This window comes from Grus americana, chromosome 3 (genome assembly GCF_028858705.1).
Source record: "Grus americana isolate bGruAme1 chromosome 3, bGruAme1.mat, whole genome shotgun sequence".
Taxonomy (NCBI): domain Eukaryota; kingdom Metazoa; phylum Chordata; class Aves; order Gruiformes; family Gruidae; genus Grus; species Grus americana.
This window is the reverse complement of record NC_072854.1, coordinates 80,913,079-80,930,315: the sequence shown is the minus strand read 5'-3', so window position 1 is coordinate 80,930,315 and position 17,237 is coordinate 80,913,079. Positions and strand designations below refer to the sequence as shown.

General features: G+C 45.5%; 1 protein-coding gene across 2 annotated transcripts; it reads right to left on the bottom strand.

Moving 5' to 3' along the window:
* Positions 1-704: 704 nt before the first annotated feature.
* Positions 705-15,883, bottom strand: CCSAP (centriole, cilia and spindle associated protein). 2 transcript variants are annotated; one of them, XM_054820380.1, is made up of 4 exons: positions 15,481-15,883; positions 6,626-6,909; positions 6,231-6,337; positions 705-4,764 (listed from the first exon to the last, which is right to left on the bottom strand). In XM_054820380.1, the coding sequence occupies exons 1-4, from the start codon at positions 15,776-15,778 to the stop codon at positions 4,659-4,661; spliced, it is 795 nt and encodes a 264-aa protein (XP_054676355.1). In that variant the 5' UTR covers positions 15,779-15,883; the 3' UTR covers positions 705-4,658. The 2 variants fall into 2 exon arrangements, with proteins under 2 accessions (XP_054676355.1, XP_054676356.1); XM_054820381.1 differs by lacking the exon at positions 6,231-6,337.
* Between the last annotated feature and the right edge of the window lie 1,354 nt (positions 15,884-17,237).

Genomic DNA, 17,237 nt, shown 5'->3' with positions numbered 1-17,237 from the left:
AGATGTTTCTCCAGACTATTAGGCAACTGTGAATTCAGTCTCATCTATTCTTTATAGTCAACTAGCTACCTTATGGCTCAGAAGTACACAGCTCCCATAAGCTCTTAAAACGGATGCTATAAAAACCCTGATTACTCTGTACAACTCACTTGCTTTATATTCTATATGCTGAAAATCAACACTATAAAGGAATACATTGTAAATCCACAGAGAACAGAAATATCAGATGCCTCATTTACTCTAGAACCAGCAGCATTAGAACTCCAGCACAGCCATCCTTTAATAGCTGAACTCTTCCCATGTCCAAGATTATACTTGTTCTTAGCAATGCAGCTTCCTGTTTTTTCTCCCCATGTACCCTCTTCTTCCAAAGTTCTGAAGTACAATTCCCAAAGGCTTCAGCATGGATGGCACTTCAGACAGCTGTTAGAGCCTAAACTCCATTTTTTCCCTTGTTAGGTGTAGAAAAAGCAAGAAAATTGGGAAAGTGTATTAACAAGTCACAGAAAAACTTGTGAGACAAGCTCAGCTCTCAGCTGGACTTCTAACTGTCATCCAACCCTGTACCCAGCACCAGTCATCACAGAAACGTGTCACTTTTCAGGACAGAGTATATGGGACAAGCACAGCCACAGTTTGCATGCAGAGACTCAAGAGCACTGTAACTGGAAAATCTAAAACCTCAAAAAACATAGTACAAGCAGTCAAGGCACTTTGTGTCACTCATTTTATTCACATTACAAGTCAAGACTACACTATTAAATATAGACAATACAGAAGCATTAAAAACAAATACTGTTAAAAACTTTAAAAAACACATATTGCTTCAAGCTTAGATGGTATTTCCCTATCATTTTTAAAGTGAATTCAGTGCTAACAATAGCTGAGGCAGCTTCCCATTCACTTGTACCCCTAATTTTATAAGGGCTACTGTCAAGGTGTTGAATCAGGCTCCATATATGGCTTTCTGCTAAGTGCACTAACTGAGCTGGAAAATAAGCTGGAACATCCAGGTTATCAACATAAGGCCCTCAGATTGCTAGCTTTTGGTCCCTATCACAATAAAAAAAAGTCAGAGGCCCTCATAGTTCAGTGGCACTGCATTATACCATTAAAAAAAAGGATAACAGATACACTTCCCTACATGTTAAAAGTTCGATTAAAATGTGCATTTGCTACCTGGATAAAATACTTACCAGAAATTCAGGTCTGTCCCTCAGTTTCTTTAAATTTGGCTCTTAAGTTTAGCTATTACCTTGACTATCTCAGCTTCCAGTGAAAAAGTCTGTAATTAGTAGTTGAAGATGTGACAGCAGTGACTGAACAGGCATGCTACTGTATTTTACAGGGACATTCTTATGCAGTTTTCATTGTAACATTTTACATTGTAACCACTAGTCTTCACAACACTATAGTTAAATTGCAGCATTACACATTGTAAGAGTCTTGTTTCTGAAAGTACTTAGCTAAAAGTGAAACAAAAAGGAATAAACAGTTATTTCAATGAAGACTTTGGACAACTGAGTATTTACTGTGTTCTTACAAACAAAGTTTTACTTCTAAAGGAGTGAGAAGTGTTCATCACTTGGCTGAATTCAAGAGTCCATGCAAGACAAAGTTCAGAACTTCCTTAACTGATAGAGTGAGATTCACTAGGTTTTCCATTTTTTAGCAAGTCCAATTTGATGCAAAACAGCCACCTCCTGTAAGAGTCTATGGAATATAATTAAAGCTTTTACACTGGAAATGTTCTGCTTCCCACATCAATTGGCTTTTCATTTTTAACATCAAAACACTAAAATAAGTTTTCCAGACTTCAGCCTAGCACATGCCAAATATTTTGCATACGCAACTTGCAGTGATCAGAACTATACTATTTCACATAGTCTAAGCAAACTTACTAGCCTGTTTATAGTCAAATAATGCCCAAATGCAGGAAGGCTACCCTACTTGCAGAATAATTTACCCCTCACTTGAGGCATTATATTACTTAAACCAATATAGTACCAACATAGCACCCAGGATTATTTTTAGCTACAGACCATTTGAAAAAGCTTGACAGTGACTCACATGACCTGGTTAGTGTCACTACTGTCTTCTACCAAATTGTTTTGGTGGGGAACAGCTCTGGACCAGACAAAGATAAGAACTAGATAAATTTCCTCAGTACACAGCAGCCTTGATGGCGTTGACATCAAGGTACAGGTACAACACCTGAACAAGCCTGTTTGAGATGTTTTAAGTTCAGTACCTGGTATTCAAGGCAGAAGATATTTAAGCCTTTTATAATTATTGGAAAGACCAACATCTAATGGGAGATCCATCTTATTAAAAAATGGGTACTTGAGGCAGGCAGAGTCACCTGGGCTCCTCCATTCTCAGTGGGAGGAGAGAACTGTACAAGGAGTCTTTGAAAGCATGGCAAGATGAGTCCTGCCCTACACAATCAAAGAAACTGTTTATTGTGACAAAATGCACTGAGGGCACAGTCCATCTGCTGTAGTTACATAAAGCCTACAAAGCCTGTGAACAACAGGAACAGGCAGAGTTTTTATTGAATAAGGCTTTTAAACACTTGTGAGTTAATGCTTTGACACTGTTGTTCAAAGCTAGGGGGGATTTCTAAACCAAAACAGCATCAGAAGCAACTTCAGTATATTTACAGCAGCTATTTGAAGAGGAAAACAGCATAAAAGTAAATTAAAGGAATCTCATGTGGAATAAAGGCATAGTCTGGAATAGTTTGCCTCAGTTTTGGGCACTGTCCTAAAGTTTTAAGAGGTTCTAGCCTGTGGTTTACTTAAAAGTTGGAATACAGTCATTTTGCTATGTATAAAAATACTTAAATCATATTTTGCATTCCCAGACTTAAGAGCTGTAAGATCTCTAGTTGGTATCCTGAACAAGAGTCATCTGTGTTTTTATAGCTTTATGCTTAAAAGGCAGGTAAGAAATCAGATTATAGCTTCATGAATATCTTACTAAGGTTAAATTGAGAGTAATGAAACCTTTACTGATGTGGTAGAATTAACACTAGGAGGCAGCAGTGCTTGGTCCTTTTGCATGATTACTTTCTTCCAATAACACTTACAATCAAACTTTTTACTAAGCATGTAACTCTGTTGAAGTAGTAATTTTAGAGTCCTGCTTACCCACTGAGATCATGGAACAAAGCTAAGACTAGTGCAGGTTTCTGCTGCAGAAGTGCAAGTGTGCTTCCTGTCAAAGGTCTGTAAAACACAGGCTTCAGAACAATTAAACTGAGATAACCAACATTTGTAACTAACACACAACATATTTGAACAAAACTTTGAAGCTCACAACTACAGCAATAATCTGCCCAAAGCTTAGTTAAACTGAAAAGTTTAATTTACAGCAGCCTGAGGGGAAAAGAAACACTGAGGAACTCACAAACAATGACTGTCTTACTATGTAGAAGTAGGACCTACAAAGTGAGAGCATTCAAACTCTGTTATATGTTCTTGTTTAAAGGGTACACCTCTCCTACTTCCCCTCGTCCTCACCCCCTATTAGTGAGGAGTTCTGCACCAGCTTTGAGAGGCAGAAAGCTTCTCTGGACTTCATCTAAGTTTTATCAACATGATTTTCAAGTTTAAAACCTTTAACAGCATACTCATACAATACCACCAAATGGAATGCATATTGCACTCTGACCCCCACTGAGCATAATAGATAAGCGTTAAAAATAGACTTCACTAGACAGGAGCCAGCCCCTCCTTCAATTAACTGGCATTTACATGATTAAGCATAGAGTAAGTGTGACCACAAGCTTAATACAGTGGTACAACTTGATACTGGTACAACAAACAACTGCTTATTGAGCAGCAGCTATCAGCTAATGATTGTCTACATCAGTTATTTGGTACAACAGGCACAGCAACAGCAAAACAATCCTGTAGCTGTTTCCCGCCCTGAAAATTGGGAGTTTGTTTTAATGACCTTTGAAACAGCAATAAAAGTTAGCATCAGCAGATTCACTAATCAAACAAGGTTTTTTGAAAGTTTCTGTATACAGACAGTACTTGGTACTTGCCTGCCTAAAGCATCTACATTTATTAGTGCTGTTTACCAGACCCACTGGCTCTCCTGTTGCCTCTCTTAATATACTTATTTTGGTAGAAGTATTAAATCAAATGGTACTATAAATGCAAAGGCACCTCCATCACACCTTTAAAGCCTTTCCCCAACACCACCTCCCCATGACTTGCACTTTTAAAATAAGGGACAACAGATTATTTGTAACCAAGGTCAAAAAAGTGTTTGCTTTGATTCCCTGTATGCTAAGGTTCCCCCCTCCCACCCCTGAAACAAGTCAACTGAAGCATTAGAAAGATTCCCAAAAGGGGAATTGTTTAAAAGTTTGGGTAGCTATATCTAAAAGCCTCTTCAAATGTTATGGCTCCAACAATACACCCCACTGTGAGGTAGGTAGCCAAGATAAAAATATTGTAACAAATATTTGAACAGCTGGAAACTCCCTATAAAAACCTTGCATAAGTAGTTTGGTTCCTTGCACCAGTGTCCTGATATACATAACTTCTGTTGAAGATGCCCTAAAGGAATCCAAATTCACCGAGCTCTTGCTGAGTAGCATCTCATGTACTCTGTCATCCAAGGGTTATCTGGTGGGGAGGGCTTTATTCGCCAAGCTTTCTCTGCTTCTGCTGATCGCACTCGCCTCTGAGAAAGCTTCCTCTTCTCCACTTGTCTCCTGTTCTTTGCTCGTAGAGCAGATTCATGAATCTAAAAGACCAGAGTTAGCATTACAGCAGGAAAACAGCCTCAGAACCACCCCAGGAAAGCTGAGGATCACTTTGTATTGTCCCAATCCCCATCCTGAAGAAATGGGGTTTGCTAGCAAGATTGTATTTTCCTTGGTAATTTGCACCACTACCAGAAGAGAAGTCCAGAAATTTTTTTAATAAAAATGCCTCAAATTCTATTCTGCATTTTCTTGTCCACTTCACATTATTAAACTATTCCAAAAAATCTTATTGACATATTCTAAAAACCCTGATTCTCCTATGTCTACCATTTTAATTCTTAAACACCCCATAATATGCCCAAGCATCCCTTAAAACCTAAATCATAGTAGTCAGACCAATCCCTAGAGACTCCTCACTAGGGACTGGAGAACTTAATTTTGACAACATGCTGCAGGCATACCTACATACATTTTTTATTAGTAAATTACCATATTTCCCCCAAATTTAGTCTTAAGAGACAGCTTCTATGTTTCCTTGCTTTATCTCCAGCTTTAAAACCCTGTCTCATCTCAATGAAGGGGCAGCATCACCTTTCAAACATTCAAGAAAAGTGACCTTGTCGGGCAGTAAGTGGTCAGTTCCCACTTGAAGCATGCTTAGTGACAAAGCACTAAGTAATTGGAAGTGTTTCAGAGTGCTCTGCCCATTCATTCCAAACTCCAGACCTGATCTTAATGGTTCTGTAACTGTTTCTAGCATAAGAAATCTTACAAGTCTTGGGAAATACAAATATCTCTGCTCAAGTCAAGCATCAGGCTCTGGTAGGCTTCAACATAAAGCACCAGTCAACTATTTCCACCACTGACCAAAGCTCAATCCAGTGAGAGTGTCCATTATCAGGAAGGGCAGCTTCTTTCAAGAGCTACAAGGCCCAAGTTCCTCATTTCCCTCAAAGGGTTGAGCTGTCCAGGAAGGAAAAGACTACGCTTCAAATCCTTCCCACAGCAGCCCATCAGAAGTCAGTTTCATCTCATACATCAAGAACATCACCCACCCACCTTAATCCTCAGGCATCTTGGGTCATAGATACAGACTCTACATTAGTAGTAAGATAAGACACTGGCATGGATACATTAATGATTATGTTTTACCAGCCTAGGAGAGTTATAGAAATGGATCTGTTGTAGCAAGAAACACTAAGGTTAGATTGTTAAGTCAGGAAACAGACCCCACTACAGCAGAATTCTGGTGCTGTCCATGATCATACTAATTTTATTTGTGCTATTTTGCTAATATTTACATCAACCCCACAACCCATCAGCAATCCAATAGACCATTCTGCTGTCAAAGAGTTCCCTGCTGGCAACCCACTGAAACAGGCTGCTAGACAGACATTTTGGCAACAAATTATTCCTACCTTCTCAGCAAGTCTCCTATTCCTAAGGAGTGCCCCAGGAAAAGTCACTCTTTCACAGCACAAGCACTACCCCAGTGTTTATATACCTGCCTGCTGTGGGATGCCTGGTGCTAACTGCCTGCTGCTTTTCTCTTGTTTTCATGAAGTTCAGAATGCAGAAATACATTTGTAACAGCCAGTTTTGCTGGTAGCACTGTAACAGCCAGAAATAAGATAGCCAAGTTTTAATCAGAACTTGCAAGTGTTAATCAAACATGGGAAGTTTCAAAACTGATTAACAGTTAAGAACTATTTGATTTGGACATGTCAAACCTTCAAGGTTTTTTGCTAGAATTTTAGGATTTTTTTAGAATTTATTGCTAAGATTTCCACACACTCAAATAAAGGTATCCCTGAGAAGTTTTACCTAGATATTAGACATATGTCTTATCCAGGCACTAAGTAGTCAGTGTGCTTTAACAAAACAGAAGTTTTTACTTACTTCATTCACTGAAGCGGAAGCACAGACATTGTGAGTTTTCTGGCTTCCAGTATCTGTCTGTCTTTCTCCCCACCCATACAGAGCAAATGGATGTTTATTCTCCTTTGGTGCATCTGTCTTTTGAGGACTTTTGGCTGATTTTCTATCATTACGACTGGACAAGGCACTTTGACTCGGACGTCGTCCTGTACGGCTGGTTTTGTCTGCTTCCTTTACAGAAGTGTGTTCTACAGTTTTTTCTTGCTCTTCCCTCTGCTGCTTTTCTTGATCTTCTCTTTCTTTCTCTAAAGAAAAAGTTAGAGTTATGCTTTAAGTTCCCAGTGACAATGTATTAATGTCTGATTTGCACAGCCTCTCAATACATCACTGAAGCTATGCCTTTTTTAGAAATGAAAGAAGTCATTACTCCCTTAGCAACAGACATATACCTTGCTTAAATGCCTTCATCCTTTCTTTAGTGACAACATTTCCAAGCCCACCCCTCTGTACATCAGCCTTCACATACTTAAACATGCCTTTCACTAGTGAGGCTACGGGTACCCAATAGCTCCAGACAGTATTTTAAAGACTGTTTCCAGTGATCTTCTGTCTTCACTATTTCATCCATCCATCTTTCAGACAGCAGACAGATGGACTGCTGAACACCATGTACATGCTGCCAGACAGACATGAAGTCTGATAAGAGTATATGCAATATTAAATCCCTCATATTGTAAGCTTCCACTGAAAAAAGTGATTAATTTTCAAGCTCCCTGATTATCCATACAACTTGATTATGGATCTGTTCATGGAAGAGAGGAGAGTATGAAGCAAAGGCTTACAAAGTAGTAGACATCACCCTTGCTATCTGTTCTGTGAAGTACATTTTCCATTTAAAGTACCACACTCTACAGGCAATACTTAGAGGCTCTTTTTCTCCCACACGTGCTTTTTAAGCCTTCCATAACAAGGGTCCAGCATTTGTCATGTAGAGGAGGCTTTGTAAGTGAGAATTTAAAGTCTGTATTACTGTTAATTTGCAGATGTAGACTGACACTGAAAGCTGAATCAGCATTATAGGAGATATTTAAATAATAAAAACACAGGGTGACAGCTGTTCCATAAGATTCAATCTTCTTGCATTATAGAGCTATGGAAGAACTAGTTTTCCTTTGTGGTGCCTCTCAACTAGCAACTCTTAATGTTTCCTGCATACTGCTTCTTATATACAAAAGTTTGTGTCTTAGACTTCAGATGAAGGAAGCCAATATCTGGTACAGCACTGCAATACTTCATAAATCTAAGAGAAAAGCTAGTAAGAAAGAAAGGCTGTAAGCCTTACAGTAAGGTTTTGTTTTGAACAAGTCTGTTTTATAATATCATTAAATATAGTCAAGTGAATGCCCACAGATAACAATTACTGACTAGAAAAGAACAGCCAAAGAGTTTTCCCACCTTTGAGATATGTAAGGCATTACAAACTGGTGACAAGAGGTCTTGAACTGCTCTCTTAATACTGATCTAATCTAAATTAATATCTTTATCAATGATCTGGACAAAGCACACCCTCAGTCAGTTTACAGACAACACCAGGTTGCATGGGAGTGTTGCTTGAGGGAGGAAAGGCTCTACAGAGGGATCTGGACAGGCTGGATCAATGGGCTGAGACCAACTGTATGAGGTTCAACAAGGCTCAGTGCCAGGTCCTTCACTTGGGTCACAACAAGCCCATGCAGTGCTACAGGCTTGGGGAAGAGTGGCTGGAAAGCTGCCCAGCAGAAAAGGACCTGGGGATGTTGGTCAACAGCCAGCTGAATATGAGCCAGCAGTGTGCCCAGGTGGCCAAGAAGGCCAACAGCATCCTGGCTTGTGTCAGAAACAGTGTGGCCAGCAGGACTAGGGAAGTGATCATCCCCCTGCACTCAGCACCAGGGAGGCCGCACCAAGTGCTGTGTTCAGTTTGGGGGACCCTCACTACAAAACACTGAAGGGCAACGAAGCTGGTGAAGTGTCTAGAGCACAAGTCTTATGGGGAAGCAGCTGAGGGAACTGGGGTTGTTTAACCTGGAGAAAAGGAGGCCGAGGGGAGACCTTATCACTCTGCAACTCCCTGAAAGGAGGGCGTAGCCTGGTGGGTGTTGGTCTCTTCTCTCAAGAAAGAAGCAATAGGACAAGAGGAAATGGCCTCAAGTTGCACCAGGAGAGGTTTAGATTGGATGTTAGGAAAAATTTCTTCACCAAAAGGGTTATCAAGCATTGGAACAGGCTGCCCAGGGAAGTGGTTAAGTCACCATCCCTGGAGGTATTTAAAAGACATGTAGATGTGACACTTAGGGACATTGTTTAGTGGTTGGACTTGGCAGTGCTAGGTTAACAACCTTAAAGGTCTTTTCCAACCTAAATGATTCTATGATTCTAATCAAATATACTGCTTATATCAGTGAAATATGACTTTGGGAAAAAGTAATACTTAGAACCCTGTTTTAGTTCTCTATCCTGCAAATCTTCAACAGTACCATGGACAAGTTGGAGGTGTATGCTAGACACTAAGCATGACCCTTAAGCATTATGGGGACAAGTAGACATTGTGATCTGAAGTCTGACTTTCATATAAAAAAGGCATGGTTGTCCTAAAAGGCAACAAAAGCCTTATTAACCTAACAGCACAGCAGTCCACTAGTAAGTGGTTCTCTTCAAGTGTCTACCTTTGACCATTAGGTGCTGCCTTCTGCTAGACACACACGGCAATACATTGAAACTGCTGACAAACATGCTGAAGTTGCAAGTTTTCTGCCACACCATCTATTTCTGGTTGTGGTAGGAACCAGCTGCGAGCTACCTCTGTTCCAACTCTTAGCACTTTCAGCCACCACCAGTATACACTGGTATGTATGTACAGAGGGAATTCCTCCACTGGCATAGAAGGAGTTCCTCTAGTTTAAGGCTTGTTTACAGATTGAGAGGTTGACCACAAACAACCAGAACAATTTTTACCTAAGTGTCTTCATTAAAAGCAGAAAGGCTTACCAGTCCTGTGACACAATAACAATCATTCTTGCTAATTGCTATGATTTAGGTAGTCAAGCAAGTACATGCCCAATCTGACACTAATTTCATTTCTGCATCCATCCAGCTCTGATGAAATGGAAGGTACTTGCCTGGCACACTGGTTAAGCATCCATTTACTCTTGCACTCACTTTGTGCTTGTAGGGTAAAGACATGAAGACTTGCCACATGCCCCAGCATTCCTATAAGGTGAGCCTCATGCTATCTTGCTAGCTGTTAGTCTTGCCAGCACATTTTCTACTTGCTGCCAAGCAGTAGAGAGGCCCTGATGCTGGGCCCTGTTCAGGCTAGCCTATACACACATGCCTTCCAAGCTGTGCAGGGGCAGCTTTCAGCTACAGATGATACCGCAGTACAGCTGAGTATGTAGTTAAGAGTACCCAGCAATGTTAAAGTATTTGGAGCTGTATTTGTCAATAATTCAGTTGTGTCCCCACAAAACAACCAAGAGTAGTAGTCAAGGCCAAAGGAGCAACAGAATGAGAACAAAAAAAGGCCTGACAAATTTCACATATCTAAATATTGGGTACACAAAGTTTCAGTCATTATAGCTAAGGCTGGATAAAAAGCAAGGTAAAAGACCTGCTTTGCATAGTGTCCCCAGGCTCTGGGACACACAGCTTCACAAGGCAGCTCATTCATCACAGCTGCAACAGGCAGCACAGAGCTATCCCTCTGCAAAATATTATCCATGCATCTCTACACAGCCCACTCCTAAGAAAGGACTGGCTAGGTCCCCTTCTGTGCAAGAGAGGCCATTACCAGAAGGAAGCACTATTTTGAGAAAATAAAACACTGATGGGGGACATTGCCAATCTGAAATAGAAGTACTTTTATTTTGGGAAGCTGTTCCATCCTCCATTCAAGGGAAAATGGTATCTTCCTTCTCTGCAAAGGAGAACATAACACAGAGTTCATGCACAGCAGAGGTGGCATTTAGAGACTTAAAAATACAGGAGTGGGGATTCTGCAATTGCATGGATACTCTAGCTTTAAGATACTACTTTAAGGCAGCAGCCATGCCTGGGGATGCTGCTCACTAGGATATGGTCCCAGCTGGTGCAGAAATGATTGAGCCAGCTTGTCCCAAAATAGCAATAAAAGCATATGGGTAACTGGCATACAGAGTCCTGCGCACAGCCTTAACAGTAAGTGCTGTATGCTGGAGCATACTATAGCACCTTATGAGCACCTGCCATTAAAGCAGGTATTTCAGTGAATTCACTCCTATAGTGCATTTATACAGAACTCAGTTGGTAAAGGCACAGGGCAGATTAACAGTTATTTAAATCTTTTAAATAACTGTTAAACTATAGTTTATATCCAAGCCATTTTGTTAGGCACCCCTTTTTGCAGGAAGGTAGAAAAGCAGCAAGGAAGGAGTTAGACCCAGCTGCTCAGGGAGCCCAACCACCAGCAACACCTACCCATCTCCTTCCCATGCAGGATGCCAGCTCCAGCAGACACAGGAAACTCAGAACTGACTGGCTGCAGCATTACAGGGATTAAACAGGAGATGGAAAAAGCTAGGAACATTTAAAACTGCATCATGGATGCTAAGCAGAGCGCACTGAACAGGAGGGGATTAAGTGCTTAGCAGGCAGAACAAGGCAGCCAGGCCCACCCAACATGGCTGTTGAAAGCTCCTGCCCAGAAGAGGTCACTTAACCCTGCTGCATTGCCCAGTTTGCGTAACAGCTCAAGCAGGGACAGCTCTAATGGAACTTCTCTCCCTCCCACAGTACTGCGTGCTCTACAGAACAGACTGAAATATCATTTCAAAGGCTCCGCTGACTTAGTAGAAGTATCAACAACCTTCTGATTAGACCCACAGGTCCTACAGATCAACAGTGATATCTCTATACAGAGATGTTTGCTCCTTACAGCACTACCTCAGGTGCAGGAGGAGCACTTTGTGCTTAAACTGCCATGGGCAGCACTCAGTTTCCCACTTCAGTACAAACCTCTCCCAACAGGGCAGGTCTCTAAGGCCTCTTGAAGGGGGCATATACTCAGTTATGGGTATGAACTGACTACAGCTGAAGCAGATTACAACATCATTCCTTCAAGACAGATCTTGTGTGAGGCAATTCAGAGTTGATTATATTCACACAAGCTTCATCTGCAGAGTTCAGAAAGCAATGACTGGCTTGGCTTGATAGCAAAGCTTGTTTCCAAGCAAAAAAAAATGGAGCAACTTTGAATCACAGTACCATAAACCCCTAAACTGACACGGTTGCCTTCTTCCCCCACCACAAGCTACTCCTTCCATGTTCTTAGGCCAGCAAACAAACCTGCAACATCATGGCAGACAAGATCAGGGAACAAGTTTGAAAGTGGATCTTCTGCTGAGCTGCACTAATCCAGACCAGTCACTTTCCAACTACTGTGTGGCAACGGCTTTGATATCAGCTTGTCACTTCTGTCATTTAAGACCTCTGCACCAAAATGCTGAAGGGGAAATGGCAATAAGGATTGAAAGATGCCTTCACCCTGCATGTGTGCACAGCAATATCATTTCACAAGCAACACATCTGACAGCAGTGCTGCTGCCAAGAGCTCCTATCTTTCACTTACTAGCCCAGTGGGTTCTGTTGACAGTTTTGAGGATGTGTCAACTAGACCAGTTGGTTTAGGTCAAGATTTTGTTGGATTATGTTTAAAGCACTTCTGTGCCTGGGTACATTCTACAGAACAGTCCCACAAACAGTTGCTGCAAGTGAAAGGCCAGAAGAAATTAGCCCAAAGTTGCCACCAAGCATGCCTTAGTATCACTCAGCTATAGCTTAAGTATGAGATATAGTGACAAAACACATTTGTCTGACATGCTTAGGTGTTCACATCAGTAGTATTTTAGATCAACATCATTAAACCCTAAAGTCAAGCTGCATACATCAGCTTTCTCTACACATACCAGAAGCATTTACAAACCTGCTTTACAAACACACACAGGCTCATCTTAATGAGGGAAAGAAGAAACCATGGCCATACACAACATTACAAATCTGCTTTACCTCAGATACTGGGCAACACCAGTGCTGGCCAAATGTACTTGGCCACAAACACTGTCAATACCACTCAGCCAGAAGCCAGGTTCCCCACAGAACAGAGGGAAGCAGCAGTAGCCAGGTAACAACCAGGATGCTGCAGCATGTGGGTGGATGTCAGATTCGGAAGACAAAAGATGGCATCAACATGAGCACACTCAGCTACCCCCACAGCACTTCAGTGTAATTAAGTTCTTCCAGAAAAAAGCAGTTGAATAATGGAAGATTCAGAGAGTGGTAGTTTCTATGTTATCTCCTCTGCATGTTTTAATTAACCAGTCACTAAGCAAAAGAGAAATACATCCTTATAGTTGTCCAATACTGAATGAGTTGCTTGCTTACATATTAGTGTCCACACTACAATAAACTTCCACTTAATCCAGCTGCCTAAGCAGAGTTGTTTTCAGTCCTTTTGCTAAGGACTTGCAGAACTCTTAAATACTGTCAGAACTTAGAAAAACATTTATCCTAAGCCACTTGACAAAGAAATGCATGTTAAGTAGAGATTTTTCTCCCATTATAAGTATAAAACAGCAAGGACCTAATACAACATACAGGAGCCATGGCAAAGTTGCATCAGCTATAGAGGCACAATTGCACAAAACCCCATAAACTGACAGGCCACTGTTGCTCCACAGTCCCTTTGCTGCTGGGATACAGTGAGGACACAACTACACATGCACTGGATAGTCACACATGCCATCACTGACCATGGGAAGTGCCTGCATGAGCAGCATATCAAAAGCTAGCAAGCTTTTATCCACTGCCAAAACTGACCCTACCAGAATCAAGCTACTAAGTAACTCCAACCAGGTATCTGCCCAGAAAGGAGTCAGGGAGAGCAGGAGGGAGCAGGCCAAGAACTGAACAGAGCATCCTGGCCAGCAGCCTCTAGCCTTGGCAACCCCCAGTCCCATCTAGATTGCTGTAGGCTACCTGCTCCATCCCATCAGCTCAATGAGCAGAAGAATGAAATTCTAGTCTCTACCACAACTGCTCAAGATTGGCACATGTTCAAACTGTATCAGAAAAGGTGGGAATGCTAAACTGAGTGCAGCTTCAACAGCTTGCACCCTCCTCTCACTAGAAGCCAGGCCTCAAGACTGCTCATCAGAACACATTGCCTTTACCCATGCAACCACTCCCTGCTCTTTTGCAATTCCTTAAGGCTTCTTCTCACTCAGATGCTACATACTTCTACACATACACCCCAGTCTAACTTCCTCAAGGCCTGCCTGAGGAAGGCAAGATTAGACCCACTAATACTTTGTCACATACTGGTTAACTGGGGTGCTTCCATCACTGCACAGCTTTGGAGGGGTGGAGTGCATTACCCTGGCAGCCAGCAGCTCTGTGCACCCCCACACAGGGCAGGGTACCAAAGGCCCATCCAGCCACAAGGGCTACAGCTCACTGCAAAACCCTGTATCACTAGCACGCTCTGAAACACCAGGCCTCTGGAACAGATGACAGCATAGCCAAAGCTTTTGTGTAACATGGTATTCTTAAGAACAACAAATGCAGTTTAGCCTTGAATATCAGAATATAGATCATTCTGGTAAGCTCAGGTCCCAAGGTAGATTGAAACATCAATTGGTCTCCCCACTTCAAACAAGCACATGTAACCCCAGAACAACTCCCAGGCAGCACAAGGCTTAACTGAACAATTCTCAAAGGATTTTCCCTGCTACTGTGCAACAGATATACAGCTGATCCAAAATACATTGCAAAACACCAATCCATGGCTGACAGATAAAGTTTTCTTTCATTATAGATAAGAGACAATATCCTATGGGATAAAAAAAATACCAACTTGGGAAGCTTGACAGTGTTGTTTCCTGTCTACCCACTCCACATAGTTAATTCTTGAAACATCAAGAGATAAGATATGCTAGAAGAGAGCAAAATATTATCAGCTGTGTACCTGCTTAGGACTACAGCGCTGTCTGCACTCAGTTACAAACCTAAGACTAAACCTCAGGCAGCATTAAGAACCAAGTGTTTGGCTGAGACAGATTACGTGTGTAGATTCAGGAAAGCAATTGCATTAAGTGCCAGTCACTAGCGCACACAGTCCAACGCACCGCTGCCACTGCTTTTGCCAGAGAACCTGCTTATATAATGGCAGAGATGCTCCGCTCCCATGGCAACAGTTTACATAAGTGGCTGTGACTCAGGATGAGAGTTGCCACCGCTTGGCTCTTTAAAGAGACGCCTCCGATGCCGCAGCTACAGCTTCTCCGCAGGTCTAGCAAGGATCTGATCAACAGCGTGTTATTGCCTTGCGTTAGGAAAAACGAGCACGTCGGAAAGCCTGTGTGTCACTGGGGCCCCTGAGCCCCCGCCGATGAGAGGTGTCACCCCCGAGCCCTCGCTGGTCCGGCCTTCCCACACACCCCGCTCGGAGGGCACCAAGCGGGAAGCCCCGCACACCTCCCGCCTGTCGGACACGAAACCAGACGCCTGCTCTCCTCAGCACTGGCCCTGCAACATCCATCGTCCTCCCTCAGGTATCGCCCGGGCCGGGCCCTGCCACCGGACCGCTGCAAACAGACCCCGGGAAGCAGCCAGGGCCGCCCGGACGGAGCCATCTTTGACACCCACGCCCCCCCCAGAGGAGGGGCAGGACCCCCCTCCCGGCCCCCAACAGCGGGCAGCACGGCCCTGCCGGAGCTCAGACCGCAGCGCCACGGCTCGCCGCCGCAGGCCCCCGAGTTCACCAGATACCCCCCACCGCTGCCGCCATTTCCCCCGCTCCCTACCGGGGCTCGCCCGTCCCGCCTCACTCGGCGCCGGCGCCGCCTCCTCCTCCTCCTGCGCGGCCGCGGGGCTACCGGCGCCCGGTGGCGAGGGTGATCCGACGGTGCTGCTGCCGCCGCTGCCACCGCCGCTATCCTGCTCCCAACCGTCCCACAGCCAGGGCCGGTGCGCCTGCTCCAGGAGGCGACGGCTGAGGCGGTAGCGCAGCAGCTCCAGGTAGCAGGCGCCGCACGACTCCCACTTGGGCTCCTTGAAGCGCTTCATGTACTCCGTCTTCACGCGCCGCGCCGGCACCACCATGGCGGGGCGGGGCTGAGGAGCCGCGAGCCGGACCTGCTGCCGCTGCCGCTGGGGTCCGCCGCCGGCCGAGCCCGCCCCCTCCCGCTGCAACGTTTAAATCCAAACAGCGGCGCCCGGCCCCGCCCCCGCCCGCCCCGCGCCAATCGCGGCGCGCCGCCGCCACCGCCCCCTCCCCAACCGCCACCGCCTTGCTGGCGTCACGGCGCGTGCGGCCGCGTCACGGCGTGTGCGGCCCCGTCACGCGGGGATGCCGGGGGAGGTGCGGGGGGGGGGGAAGGGGGGCCCCCGCCGCCCAGAGCGGCCGCAGCGCCGCCGGGCGGGGGGTGAAAGAGTAAAGTGAAATTGAATTGAAAAGAAATGAAAACAAACCAAACCGAAGCACTGCAGCACCGCCCCCCCCCCCCGCCCCCCATATTTCGGGAGCAGCACCCAGCGCCAGGCACGGGGCTCACCGGCGGCGGGGCCCTGCACGCTGCCCCAGCACCGAGCGCCCCCCGGTGCGCAGCAGCCCCCCCTGCACCTGTGGTGCTGCCCCCCTCCCCCTGCGCCCCGCACCACGGCGAGCCGTGACCGGGCCAGAACGCGGGGAGGGCGCCCACGAACCCGGGCGCCCTCCAGCAGCCGCCCGCCCCGGGCCTCGCAGTAGGGGTGCGGGAGCCCCGGTGCGTCTCCCGCACCGGCTGCGGCGGGAAACGCGTCCTGCCTCCCTGCTGAGGAGGCAGCGTGGCACAGCCCTGCTCCTGCCAGGGGGTATTTAAAACAGCAGAGTGCAATGCGTCAGAATTCATGCATTTGCAACAACAATTCCTTTTTTGTGCAACACCACGGCAGGGTAATTGCTGATTTAAGCTCCGTTTCTGCAAGAGAAAAAAAAAAGACGAGTAGCAGCAGGACGCCTGCCGAAGGGAGGCAAAAGCATCTGCAACAACGGGGACAAATCCATCCCCAGTGAACGCCGGAATGGGATTCGCCTACTCCTGCCCTGCGCTGGGCGGCCGCCGTCGCTTGGGAAACGAAGCGCTTCGGAGGTCAATGCAGAAACCAGGGCGGCCTCTGCAGCCGGCCTTCGCCCTCCTGCGCGCCCGCACCGAGACACGGCCGCGCTGGCGCAGCCACGTACCGGTTCTCCAGCGAACGGCTGCGCCTCTCGGCCCCTGAGCGATTTCTGGGCGCTGCCTTCTCTCTCACACACCCCGTATTGAAGGCGTCGCACCCGAATCCTGCCCCTGTGGGCTATGACTGTCCTGGGGAGGGTCGCTGCGGTGACATCACCGCCGCATCGCGCAACACTTCGCAGCACCCCTCTGAGAGAAGACAGCGTGATCCCCCTCGGCCAGCCCCAACCGTGGGCCGGCGGGTTGCGAACGCCCCGTTTTGGGTAGCTGCGAACGCGCTTCTCCCTCCGCAGCACCCAGCGGGGCTCTGCAGAGCGGATCTCCGGCCGCCTCTCCAGCCACCG

Bases quoted from the DNA above. Each gene is read 5' to 3' on its own strand.
- CCSAP (XM_054820380.1), bottom strand. From the start codon at position 15,778: ATGGTGGTGCCGGCGCGGCGCGTGAAGACGGAGTACATGAAGCGCTTC. The intron at 6,338-6,625 runs GTAAGTAAAAAC...TGGCTGTTACAG, and splicing joins CTTCCGCTTCAGTGAATGAA to TGCTACCAGCAAAACTGGCT. The intron at 4,765-6,230 runs GTATATAAACAC...CTGGTCTTTTAG, and splicing joins AGGCATCCCACAGCAGGCAG to ATTCATGAATCTGCTCTACG.